Raw genomic sequence first — 13502 nt, 5'->3', positions numbered from 1 at the left:
TTTAGTTGCACACATCTTTCGAAATGGAAAAATGCAAAGTTATATCAGTAGAAGGTAGGAAAAGAATGGGAAAAAAAAAACAGAAATTTTATGAAAGTTTTATAAAAACATAAAAAATGTTGACATTTTCCAAAAAAGATAATTTAGCACCCTCACAAAGCATTCCTTAATAATTTTTATGAATCAACTTTTATTTTTGATAATACTGATCAGCATTATTTAATAAGCTGTCTTGGTGGCTATGTTGCATTTAAACAAGTCCAAAGAAATGTGTTCAAAGAAAATGTGTGTATGTAAATAACATACTTAAAAGCAAAAATAAAAACATAAAATTGAAAAACTTAGCTTTTGATGAATGCTATCTCTGAAACACTTTTTGAACAAAAAAACAACTATCGTAAGATAATTTTCAGAATGCATTTATATCCCTAAAAAGCAGTAACATAATTGGAGATCTACTTAAAAATGAAAGAAAACTTATAAAAAAACAAAATATCCCACTAAATAAAAATTACTTTGACTTGTCAAACAGTCAATTTTCCCTCTTTATATTTTTAATATCGCTTTTTTAATACACAAATACATAGATATAATATATAGAAGAGAAAAAAAGAAAAGAATAAACTATTTATAGTTGTACCTTTCGACCAAATTTAAGTTACATAAGCAAACAATATTTTAGCAATTTGAATAAAAATAATATGCGAACAAATAATGTTGCATATTAATTTATAGAGTAAATTGTCAACACACACAGATAAAGAAAAGAGAGCTTAATACATCTTAATTACATGACAAATTAGACGCCCGGTGGCTGAGTGGTAGCGCTTCGCGCTGCCGTGCCACAGGTCCTTGGTTCGATCCTTGGGCCGGGCAAGGCCGACTCAGCCTTTCATCCCTTCAGTGGGTCGATAAAATGAGTACCAAGCATGCTTGGGAACTAACACTGGGGGCTCCGCGTTCGGCTGACCACCTGACCGGAACATATGCTCCTGCACCCCAGAGCCCAAGGTCAAGAAAACTGAGATGGGCACAGTCGGCCTTGGCCCTCTTAATGGGCTGTCGCGCCACTGAGTTAGTTAGTTTACATGACAAATTAACACCTAGAGAAAAAAACAAAGAAACATAATACATTTAATCAACGGCCGGATAAAATTTGTTTCAAAAAAAAATTTCTTCAGAAATTCAACCATACAATTCAGTGTTTTCATTACAGAAAAAAAATGAGAGAGAATTTCTCGCTCATTCTCAAAAACAGGGTGAGATTTCAAAAAGTTAAGTGAGATTTCTAAAAATTAAAAAAACACGAATAGACTTGGGAAAAAAATATTTCTTTAATTATAATACATTTTTAACATCTTCTAATTTCTAAACCATTGAATATTTTTATTGCATCATCATATGGAAAATGTTCTATATCTACTTTTTCATCAGCTATTCTCATTAGGTTGCTCAAATGCTCATCAGTCAAATCTGTTACAATATTTTGTTTTAATTCGGTTTTGGGTGCTAAATGACAGATGCTGAACTATTCGGAATCACTAACTAAATTTGTAGCATTGTGCACACACTTTCCTATCCTCTACATCTGCCAGTATAGGCTTTTCAATTATTTCTGTTATAGTATAGTTCGTTGAAGCTATTTCCATGTTCATACTTCTTGTTAGGTCTTCCAGCATTGTTTTCACAGACTTCAATTTTTACAAATTGCTGTAAATTGTGGGTGAGGGAGTTCGGTAATTCATTTACAGCTAAAAATGGAGCTAACTTTAAACAAATTATTATAAAGGACTCTTTTTTTTTCTCAACACTTGTCGTAGCTGTTTTCATGTCTTTTTCAAAATGGCGGATTTTATTCAAATTTGCGGAAGACGAAATTTTTTCCAAAATTCGAGTGATTCGCGCATATTAAAATTGATTAATAGAGTGCGCGAACTTCTCACGTTAATCATTTTTTAATGCGAGAAAAGAAAAAAATATGAAAGCACTGCACTTGCAAGTATCAAGCAGTCTGGAGTTACCACATTGTTAATCAATGAAACACCATGTATGTTTATCTCATACACTTACATGCTCTTCAACAAATAATCTAAAAAAATATTATTGGGATCCCTTTAATAATCTAGACTAAAAATATAACTTACAAAATACTTCACCAAATTTCTTTTTACTACTGGATGACTTTTGTGACTCAACTAACTCTGGAGGCCTAGACAGAACATTATAATCAGCAGATTCTATTAATGTATCTTTTACCTCAGCATCTAGATAAAGAGAAAGTATTAATTGTACGAAATTAATATACTCCAGTTATACAGCAGCAAACTCTGCTATAAAATTTTGAGCCACAGTTTGTCACAGTTCTTATGAGCCACAGTTTGTCGAACACTGAACAAATACCATAGGTATAAACACATAAAAAAAAACTCTGGTAACAAAAATAAAAATTACAACCTAAGATTCCAAAATTAATTCAATTTAAGTTTTGAACTGAAGCAAATTGTTAGAAATTAAAAACACGACTTGAAACTAAATACTATTACACCAGAAACAATAGAAAAAATACAAAATTTATTTCGTTGTGACATTAAGAATTACTAGTTCTTCAAAGTTGGTTTTATTTTACCTGCACTTGAAGTCTCCATAATAACAAAACTTATTTGAAATTTGATGTTAAAATTTTTATATTTTATTAAACCTGAAATTATTTTTACTTCACTAACAAACCTATAATTATACCACACTTAATAGTATGAGAAAATCAAGAACACTTTAATAGACGAAGAATTGCGACGAAAAACGTTCTCATTTATTTATTTTGAATATATGAAATCTTACGCATCCGCCTGTCTATTTCTGCTTGAATAAAAGTTTACTCTTTGCTCAAAAATTCAGTTTATTCATTCCTAGATGTCGCTAACAGAGATAGTAGCGTTTTACTTAAAAAAAACATTGTCCATAGGATGGTGTTTTCTACACTAGGGAACGCTGCAAGATCAGGACTGCCTAAATTTCCGGGTTACTGTTTCCATTGTATTTTAAAGCCATTTGGCCAGGGCCGTTTTATCCATTAGGCACTGTAGGCAACTGCCTAGGGGCCCCGCCACGTTCAGGGGCCCTGTGTTACAGAGAAAAAAATTCAACAACTTTCCCGAATGTAATGACAGCTTTGCAAATATATAGAAGTCTAATGATTACAAACGCCACTGGTGAACGAAACTTTTCCAAATTGAAATTAATCAAAAACTGGTTTCGTTCAAGTATGTCTCAAAACCGTTAAAAACAACAACAATTGAAAATGATGTATGGAAAAGGTTAACTTTCAGGATGTCTTGAACGATTTTGTAACAAAAAAAGTTAGAAGAGTTAATATTTAAGCTTATTGTATGATTTTTTTTAAATGCATATATTAATTACTCATATTCTTTTCGTTTGATTCAATATTTTTATTGAATAATGTGATAATATACCTATGTAGTAAAAAACAGCGTAATTATGAATAAAGTGTTGTGTTAGCGAAAAAATATATGACGAAGTTAGAAGACTGTAGGGGGGGGGGTGAGACGAGCATTGCCTAGGGGCCGCGACATGCATAAGCCGGGCCTGCATTTGGCATCATTGTGTTTTGAGATTCTTGCAAACAATGTATTTGATTACTTATTACTTATGTTTACAATGCTAACAACACTAACGTAAGATGGTGCACAGCTTGCAACACAAACAAACAGTAATAAACAAATGGAAAGAGGCCAAAGCAAGATTGCCAAAAAAGCGAGTTATTCAAAATCTAGCAACCATGTCACCTTTTTTAATAACAAATAACTAAAACAAATTTTCACTCCAAACTCCCCAGAATTACATAATAACATTAAAATCTTATGAAATACGGCAGATTTGAGCTCTGAAATTATTTAATTTATTTCTTTTATTGAAAACAAAATTATTAGTTTGAAAGCATCGCCTATCAGAATAACATGTAGTAAGCAGCTACAAACTTTTTAACCGGAATTAGAGTAGGTCCCGAGCTCGAGATTGTTATTGTTTACATTTCTATTGAAAACACCATCCATTCACAAAATATAGAACATATTAATTTGCATCAAACATTGACAGGAATACTTGGTCACATGAGGGGTCACACCCCTCTTCCTAAGAATTTAAAGATTTTCAATTTTCACAAATTGAAGAAGTTTAAAACTATTTAAAAAAATTAGAAAACTTTTAGATTTCTCTTGTAATGGAAATAAGAAGCTTTTTTTTTTAAAACTATTTATTTTTATTTAAATGTTCTTCTTGTCTTTTACATCACTTAGAAAAATATTAAAAAACCTGGTAGAAAAAAATATAGAGTAGTTCATTTTTTATAACGTAAATTATGCAAAGCATTTGTTAGAAAAATAAACTGTTTCAATAATTATTTAGACAACGATTTGACAAAGCTCCTTTATGACGATGAGATCAAATTTTCCAGATCATCACTGTCACAGAGACGGAAGTAAAGGAAAGATTCAGGGGTTAAAACACTGCATTATTTTATGTTGTATCCACTCACTAATGATGATTGTCCACTTTAATTTTCAACAGTTTTTTTTAAATTTAGTGCCAAATCAAACTTCTTTTACATTTCATTTCGAGCCAAAACAATATGTCCTTAACAAAAATAAAATTATTGCATTATTTCAGATATGTAATCATCTTAGCTGTTCTCTAAAAGATTATATTTTAATTATATTAAAACAGATTTTTTTAAAAACTATAGATTATCAGAAAACTATAACTGTAATAATATTGCGTTTATGCGAATTCAAAACCTCCATCAATTAGAAATATGAATTGCAAAATATACTTTTATCAGATACTAATATGTTTATTTCAGACAAAACAAAAGTAAAGTGAACTAATTTAACAAAGAACAATCAAATTTTAAAATTTCACAAACATTATATAGTTGGGAAAATATTGCTTTGAGTTTGTGCACAATTTAGAAATTGATGTGTCGCATTAAAAATTGAAACAAAAGGAATCTATATTAGAAAAACAATAATTTTTTTAACAAAGAAAACAGTAAAAATTTGCAAGCTTCGGAATATAAGTATTTTGAATCAATGAAATAAAATTCCCGCAAAAAAGTATATATAAAGAGCCCAATACAAATGACTACGATAAGTATGACAATTTCTAATAAAATTATAACAATGAAGATGCATATTTTACTTAATTTGTTATTCATTAAAAAAGCTTGAGTGGCAGAGAAAAATCATTGATAGAAATACATAATATAGCACCGTTTTTGCATTCAATATAAGAGCGAAAATGAAGACTTCAGCTTTCTCTCATATATTTTTAAAATATTAAAATACTGTATGTTATTTTTTTAAAATTGTCTTGCAGGCGTAGAACAACTCGAAATGAGAAAATTAGATCGGTTATTAAAAATTTGCAAAATGCTATTAAAAACGCTTCTCTTTTTTTTTCTTCATTTTGTGTATAAAAGTAAGAAGCTCATCATAGTATAAATAGTAAAATAATTATTTAAAAAAGGAATTATTCTGAATATTTTTCATCTGGTGATCGACTTATCAAATAACGGGTAATTTCCAAATTGTGTAATAAAAAAATATATTCTTTTCTTCTATTACACTCTCGTAATTTAATGTAATATGTATTAAACGTATAGGGGACATGAAACTCTTAACATTTTTTTTCGGTCAGGTCATTTTGTTTCGAAATTTCCTCTTAGTTAGACATTATAAAAGCGCTTTCTTCTTCTTTAATGACTAATGACAAACGACAAACTTATTACTACTTTTTTTTAAAGTTCTTCAACAAAACATCTAATCCTTTTCTTTTAGTGCCAAATTTTAATTTAGTATAAATTTCTTATTTTATTCTTTTTTTAAAATAAAATAATTTAAAAATATTTTATAATATTTGAAAAGAATATATTTTTATTTAATTAAAGAAGTGTTTGAACTAAAAATATTACTTTTTTTCTCTCATTCGTTTTGCAATTTAGTTGCAATAGTATTTATTTAAATTTTATAATTTTATTAATTTATCTTTCTTTAGATAGAACGTTATATCGTATCGGACATTAAGAATACTTCAAACAAATATATTTTTTAGAGGTAAGCATACATTTGCTTAAAATCAAACTATTAATTAGTTTGTGTATGTTTGTAATATTTAAAACAAGAAATTGACTTATGAGGTAAATTGAATTTGATTTTTAATTCCCAATTTTTGTTCTTCGCTAATATTAACTAACTTATTAAAATTATTGAAATTGTTAATTAAAATTTTAAACAACTCTGTTATAACTCAAAAATGAAATTTGTAAGAAATTTTATCAAATAATAAAGCATAAACATAACTTCCTTAATAAATAATTGAGAATGTATTATTTAACCTATTATAGTATACATAAATAACATAAAATTAAACAATCTTGTGGTCAATTAAAAAAATTTATTTTTAATACAAATATTTTTTTTGATGTAATTGTATTAGTAATTCTGAGAGACTTTGTGATATCTGTTTTTTTTTTTAAATCTCTATTATATTACCTTGTTGCAGTGGAATTTACTAATGATATTTATAAATTTTAAAGATAATACTTCTGTTGCATTGTATTGCTGCAGTTTCCTACAGTTGAAACTTTAAATTATCCTCATCATATAAATTATCAAAACAATAAGTGAAATTGCTAAGTCAGAAAATAATTAAACGTACTTTGAAAAATGAATGATAGTTATCTTCAAATAAATAAAGTCAAATAAAAATAAATTGTCTTTATGAAACAGTAACCCATGTTAGCTGATACCCATATCAATGTTAGCAACAACAAAAAAACATTTTGAAATTGGTGATTTAATTTTATAAGCTTTAAAGTGCCAAATAATAAAACCGTTAAAAGGAATTAACTGGATCAGTAGCAATCTTGTTGCCATACCGTAGCAGAAACTTGGTGTCAGAACAAGTGAGCTTTGCACATTCGAGACCCGTCCCGCAAACACTGACGTTAGAAACCTGAACTTACGAGCATGGTGAGTTAAGTGAGTAATAAGTTCGTTATTTTATTTAAGTTTAAAGTAACGAATTTATTATTTATGAAGAAAAATTAGATGAATCATAGTTATATATATACTCAACCATTGACCAAAATTTTATTGATGAATTCCCAGATTGGCAGATATGCATAAAGCTGATTCGTGTAAATGTTGCACTCAACCATCTAAGTAATGCATCTTCATTTTTGAACAGAGACTTTAAACTCTTTGTACTTATTAGTTTTAGGGGCCATAAAATATCTATGGTTGCAGTACCTATAACGATACATTAGGTATCTATTACCACAACTATTTAAGCATTACCAGCGTCATTTTGACGATTTTTCTATGGCTCCCCGAAACGGATTAGTACCCTTTTAATTTTGCAAAATGTATCGAATATTTAGATTAATACATTGTACAGTAACTTATACTTATAAAAAAAACAGTGCGTGAAGAATTTTAGTGACTTAATGAGAAGTTTGGAGCTTAGTACGAAAAAGTACTCTCCGAATTTAGGGCAGTATACAAAAGTCACGCTTTCAACTTGTTAAAGAAATATTTTTTTATGAAAACATCTGGAAACCAATCGAAGGTAAAGATCGACGTAAAAATGTCATTTTTTTGAAAGAAGAAAAAAGAACGGCTTTTCAATAAATGAAAAGATTCTCCTGCGATGCAAGCGTATTAAAAAGTAATGATGATTAAAAGGGAAATCTTACCAATTATTTCTCCCGAAATAAGAAGTTTTTTCCCAATTATTAAAAATAACAAAATTAATGCTAAAACATTTAGCTCTTAACGTAAGAAATATTCTTGATACCACAAAGTTTACATATATGTATAACTAGAGACACAAGTCACGTTAACATTCATTTAAGAGCTGACGCAAATTCTTCTTGCCATAATTATATTACAGTCTTGGAAGCGACTTTAAAAAAACAGTTATTTTACAAAGATACCAACTTAATCTTCTTCGAGCATAAATTTTCTTCCGATTAGTTTCATTAAGTTTTTTATATTTGATTATTGGCCTCGTCAATGTAAAGAAAACTTGTTTTGTCCATTGCTTAACAAATATTTATTTAAATATACTATTTCTCAATTTAACTATACATTCCTAACACATTAACTATACATTCCAGCCACAATATTTTACAATATGAATGACGTATCCTCAAAATGAAATTCTTTTTAGTATTTATTTTTCTTATTAAGATAGAGAAATTTAAAGAGATATATTGAGATTATTTAGAGAGTTATTAAAGAGAGTAATTGAAAGAGATATATTTAAAGAGTTGCTGATTTCAATCTCTTTTTAAAGATATACGCTTTAAATTAATCACTATTTTTAAACCCACGTACCATCACCTACCAAAGATTTTGTGTCCTACAATAGAAGCATGCTTGCAGTATGTATTGTTTTATTGTGAATAATGGCCTAGACATTCATTTTGGGGAAAACATATCTGTAATTAAATGGTAAGGATTACTTACCAAAAAATTCTATTATGTAGCTTTTTGACGTACAAAATCAATGTTTGAAATTTTAAAAAAATTAAATAATAATTAATGGTTATCGTAGTATTATAGTTTTATGTTTACTTATTTTAATATTTTTAACTTCCTAGATGCTGTAAACAATATCAAGAATGCAATAACAACTTATTGGAGGCAGATCATGCTTTTTGCCTTAATGTTCCCGCTCCTAAACTTTGCATTCCTTTAAATCGAGATGTTAAATGTGGGTATGCAGACATTTGTTGCTCTAATGCTTCAGCTCCGAAACTTAGAGCTCATCTTTCTGAAAGTGAAAGCTGTGAAGATATTTGTTGCTCAAATGGTGAGCATCACTTTCGTTATAATTTAATAGATTAGATGTAAAATATTTTTAAATTCATTTTACTTATATCAGTTTTTAATAAAAGAAAGAAAGAAAACAAAAGAAAATTCTATTAAGTACATAGTTCCTTTGTTGAATTACATGGAGGGGACACTTTTTCTGAGTGAAAAAAAAACTTGAATATACTTTAAACTCACAAGGGAAAATCCTGAAATGTTTGAGGAAAATATTGTAAAATAATCTTAATATCGAATAAAACTTAATATCGAATTCTTTCAAATGCTAGGAAGTGAAATAAGCTTCTTAAAATTCTTATTTCTTCAGTCAATACCATATTTTCTCTCATTGCAGAGTGTCTACCGATCAGGGAAATTTGTGACCTCCGGCGACTTTCTAGAAAATTTGACAAAACTGCTTTTTATTATAACAATTCATCATTAAAAACCAAAATTATGGAATAGTAATAATAATTTAATTGGTAATTAACAAAACTGCTAAGCGAGATTTTTGTTTGAGATTTTCGTCGACGATAGAAACTCTGCATTGATGCTCAGCAACAGATTTGTCTGGAAAGAAATTTCCTTAACCACCATAAAATTTACTATTGCGAGATTGGAGTCGGCAGTTTTTATTCGCGTAAAAAAAACAAATACTGTATAAAATATTTTAGAAACGTATTTGGAAAATATAAGCGGAAATCCATAAGTAAAACGTTTGAACTATTAATAAGTAGTAGTGGTCATAGAAGACTTTGCAAGAATTATATATTTTAATTGCAGTTTTAAAAGATCATAGAGAAAGCAAAACAGACAACAGTGGCAAATGTGAAAAATGTGATCACATCCCACCTCCATTGCTACGTTTTAATTACTCTACAAGAGATGGTGAACATGATGAATCTTCTAATTTGGCTAGGTACGAAACGGTGAGTGAATACAGGTGTTTATTGTGTTTTTTTTTTCAATGATTTTTCGTTCCATAATTCAAGTTACGTATCATCACTCAATGAGTTTACGAATCAAACCTCATTGTTTTCAGATAAAGTAATGTCCCAAAATTTAAATAAATATAATCCCGATTTAGCATTATCTTGATGTGATTAGGCAATAATTAAAAACAGTAACTTTCCTTTACATTTATTGACAGATTTATAACTAGTTTTTTTATTAAAATTTTTCAATGTTGGGTCATATCACTGTCTCACATTTATACAAAAAGGAAACCCATCCTCCCAAAACGTCATATTGCGTTTTTGTTTTTTTATCTCTTAAGTTGTCTTTAACGGATCTATTAGATAATTAAAATGTTAAATACGTTCTAAAAAATTATTAGTAAGCTTTATTGGTAAGCATTTAGAATTAGTTCAAAGTATATGTAGAAATCAACTCCTAAAGTTCGTTAAATTTTTATAAAATTCTATGTTTTTTGATTTTAAACTCGCAAGGTCTGCCATCAGCCTTGTTTTCAGAGTTCATGTTGTCTTTAGACCTAATTTTGCGATTTGTTGCATTTTGGAAAAGTGTAACGACTTTAAATTTTTTATCAAATCCCATAAGTTTTACTTAAGAATCTTGATTTATTAAAAAGAAATAATTTGTTTTTACATTCAATTTTGAAAATGACATATTTCGAAAGCTAATTGAAATAATGTATATCCTTGCAAAATATCGCTGTCTTCTTGCATGGCACCAGGCTAACCTGAAAACACTCCACCATTTTTTTAATTTGCCTGCCTCTTTCTAAAACTGGTTGATATGACCTAATATACTTTTATATTAATTAGAATATTTAAAAACCTCATTTCATCCAGATTTAGGACAATATGTTTCATAATATAATAAATACTTAGACTTCAAAAATACAGCACATTCTCTAATTTGTAATTTGCCTCAATTCATGCAGGCTTACATATGATAAGCCTAATATATATTTCATATATATTAGATATATATCATATACATTAGGTCTACCGGAAAGTCTTACCCGCGAAAGTACACGTCTCCTTTTACAGTAATGCAAAAGTTTCTTTTATAAAAGAAAATTGTAGGCTATTCACCCAATTGTAATGCTTAAAAGAGACATAGCATATATGGCGCAAAAGAGCATGTGCATACATGTTCAGAACTTGTTACGAAAGCATCCGACAGAACTAAGCGGTACATCTGATATATACATTTAAAGGTACCATTTTTTTATATGTAAAGGCACCTTTTTGCCTTCTTATACAATGAGGCGTTTTCTTTCACGGGGAAATTTTTCCAGTAGACCTAATTCTAGATATGCAAGAATATGCAGCAAGCCCACAAATCTTAGGATAATTGGAAAGTACAAGAAAATGTTTTATTAGTGCACTGCAATGTAGCAGTGGTATTTAATAGGAGTCGGATTCTTTAATAAGCTTATGAGAAATGCATAAAACAAGTAAAATTAAAACAAATTAAAATTTAGCTTTATTTTGCAGACTTACAATGCAGATTATGGAAGAAAGTCCCTTATGAAAATGATCCACGAAAGTAATTACGCTAGAGAAGATTCCCCTCGATTTCTTGAAATTTATCCTTAAGTCTGCTGATAAATGCACAAATATTTCAACAATTACTCGTGTGCTGAAAATTTAAATATTGTTTTAAAAGAATTTGAAAATAAAAACACTAATCGTTTTCGTTAAGTTGCTTTTTATTTTCATTGTGTCAACTTTTGATCGTTATTGCATCTAGCTGAAGCTAGTCATATATTATTTCAAAACAATGCGAATTATTATTCGAATGTCAATTATCAATTTAAGCTATAAGTCAGCAAACATCGCTGATGTTATCTTTAAAATATTTGATAAAAACCAAATCAGCTGCACTTTAATTTATATTTATCTTGAGTCCGAAGACAATGAGAAAATTCATTTTTTCAAGTTCCCTTCTCGGGCGATCTAATTGAAATTTTTGAACAATTTTTAAGATCGGGGGCTAAAATTGTCACTTTCCCCCACTGTCCAAATTTCAAGACGTGAGTAGAAACGGTTCTTGAGTTATGAGACGCACACACTTCATTTTATCATTATAGATAATAAATTTTGGCTCTTTACTCGTTTTTAGCAAGAATCACAAGGAGAACAAAAGACATAAATTTCTTTTTCTGCTGGGATGAAATGAGAAAAATAAAATTTCTTGGATTGAATTAAACAAATATATCAATTTTTCTTTGAATTGAACAAATATTTCTTTCTCTCTCTTCGGATAGAAAAAGTATTTATTTATTTACTTTACATTTTGCTTTACTTTTATACTTTATTTTAAACTTTACATTAATTTTTTTTCTTTATAGTCTACACTTTATTTTATACTTTACAATTTACTTTATACTCTGCACATAGCTGCCAACAGTTACGGATTGTGCCTAGTATTTCATTTTTATATTTTTTATTAGAATCTTATAAATTTCTTTTTAAATCTTGAATTTATACATTTAATTTAATACGATTTTGTCCACCACTAAATTCAAATAAATTAATCTTATTTGTAAGGGCCAGTTATAGAAACGGAAATGAGTCATAGCAATTGGGAAAAGTCAACTTTTTTTGAAATTGCATTTCAATCAGTCTTCATTACTACTTGGAAAATACTTCCTCGGAAATAAAAGCTGACAGAGCTGCTTTAAATTGTACGCTTTGCTTTATATTCTACTTTTTTTACACTTAACTTTTATTTCATACTTTAAGGTTTACTTTGCTTTATACTTCAGCCTTTACATTTTTCATAATTTACGCCATACTTTAAGTTATATTTTTCTCTTTTTTACTTTATACTTTGCGTTTTATTTCACTTTTTTACCAAACCAATTTTCAAATCCCTAGTTCCTTTTTTCTGATCTGCAGGAAAATCCTTATGGTATTTTTTAATACTAGTTTAACAGTTAACACGCTGAATGCCACAGGGGTCACCGGTTAGGTGACAGACGAAGCCAAGATTATTAGAAACACATAATTCGAGTAAATTTTTAATTTTTTTTTACATTATTATTGTTAAAATGGTTTGAAGAAATCAATGCAATATATAACACACAAAAATAGTTTTATTTATATACGCAGAGATGATAACTTGCTCCGGACAGCGAATAAATATTTTCAAGTGGTAGTTTATTAATTGTGATTCTTGGTTTAATAAATTCAACTTAGTAGATTTTTATCCACCATTATTTCTAAGCAATTAGCAGGGTTATATAATTCACCACTTTTTTCAGGAATGTCATGATGAACCTTTCAATAAACTAGCAAAATCTGTCTAATATTTGCAAATTTAGTTTGTAGTTATTTATCGTTGTGGCCAGACGCGCAAGCCATGTAAAATTAGCGTGGCATTCTACGTGTTAATAACTCTCCAATAGTTACAATTCTCGAATGTTAATTCTTTTATTCCATAGTTATCTCCCCACAATTTTTCTGCTCACCATCGTAATTTGAAATTTCTGATTCCAAAAACTTGTACGCAGCAAAATAAAACGTGACGTTAAGTTTAACACTTTAAATAGCCACGGACTTACGATTTTTAAATATAATAAAGAGACATTAAGAGATTGTAGCGCTTTATTTTTCTATGAAACACTTTATAATGAAACAT

General features: G+C 28.7%; 2 protein-coding genes across 3 annotated transcripts in view; one reads left to right on the top strand and one right to left on the bottom strand.

The window, feature by feature from the left end:
• Positions 1-2858, bottom strand: part of LOC107450823 (RRM_XMAS2 and SAC3_GANP domain-containing protein xmas) — a 50377-nt gene extending 47519 nt beyond the window's left edge. For both annotated transcript variants that reach the window (XM_043043217.2, XM_043043221.2), the window contains exons 1-2: positions 2627-2858; positions 2145-2264 (exon numbers count right to left, since the gene is read on the bottom strand). In XM_043043217.2, coding sequence (XP_042899151.1) covers positions 2145-2264; positions 2627-2645 — 139 coding nt within the window. In that variant the 5' untranslated portion in view covers positions 2646-2858. The remainder of the gene's footprint in view (positions 1-2144; positions 2265-2626) is intronic.
• A 4245-nt stretch (positions 2859-7103) lies between these two features.
• On the top strand, positions 7104-11560 carry LOC122269505 (uncharacterized). Its single transcript, XM_071180892.1, has 4 exons — positions 7104-7238; positions 8681-8892; positions 9672-9817; positions 11354-11560. Exons 1-4 carry the CDS (start codon positions 7195-7197, stop codon positions 11453-11455), a joined length of 504 nt encoding a protein of 167 aa, XP_071036993.1. The 5' UTR covers positions 7104-7194; the 3' UTR covers positions 11456-11560.
• Positions 11561-13502: the final 1942 nt, after the last annotated feature.

Source organism: Parasteatoda tepidariorum, chromosome 5, assembly GCF_043381705.1.
Source record: "Parasteatoda tepidariorum isolate YZ-2023 chromosome 5, CAS_Ptep_4.0, whole genome shotgun sequence".
Lineage (NCBI taxonomy): Eukaryota > Metazoa > Arthropoda > Arachnida > Araneae > Theridiidae > Parasteatoda > Parasteatoda tepidariorum.
The sequence above is the reverse complement of the archived record's forward strand: the minus strand, read 5'-3'. Positions and strand labels throughout refer to the sequence as shown.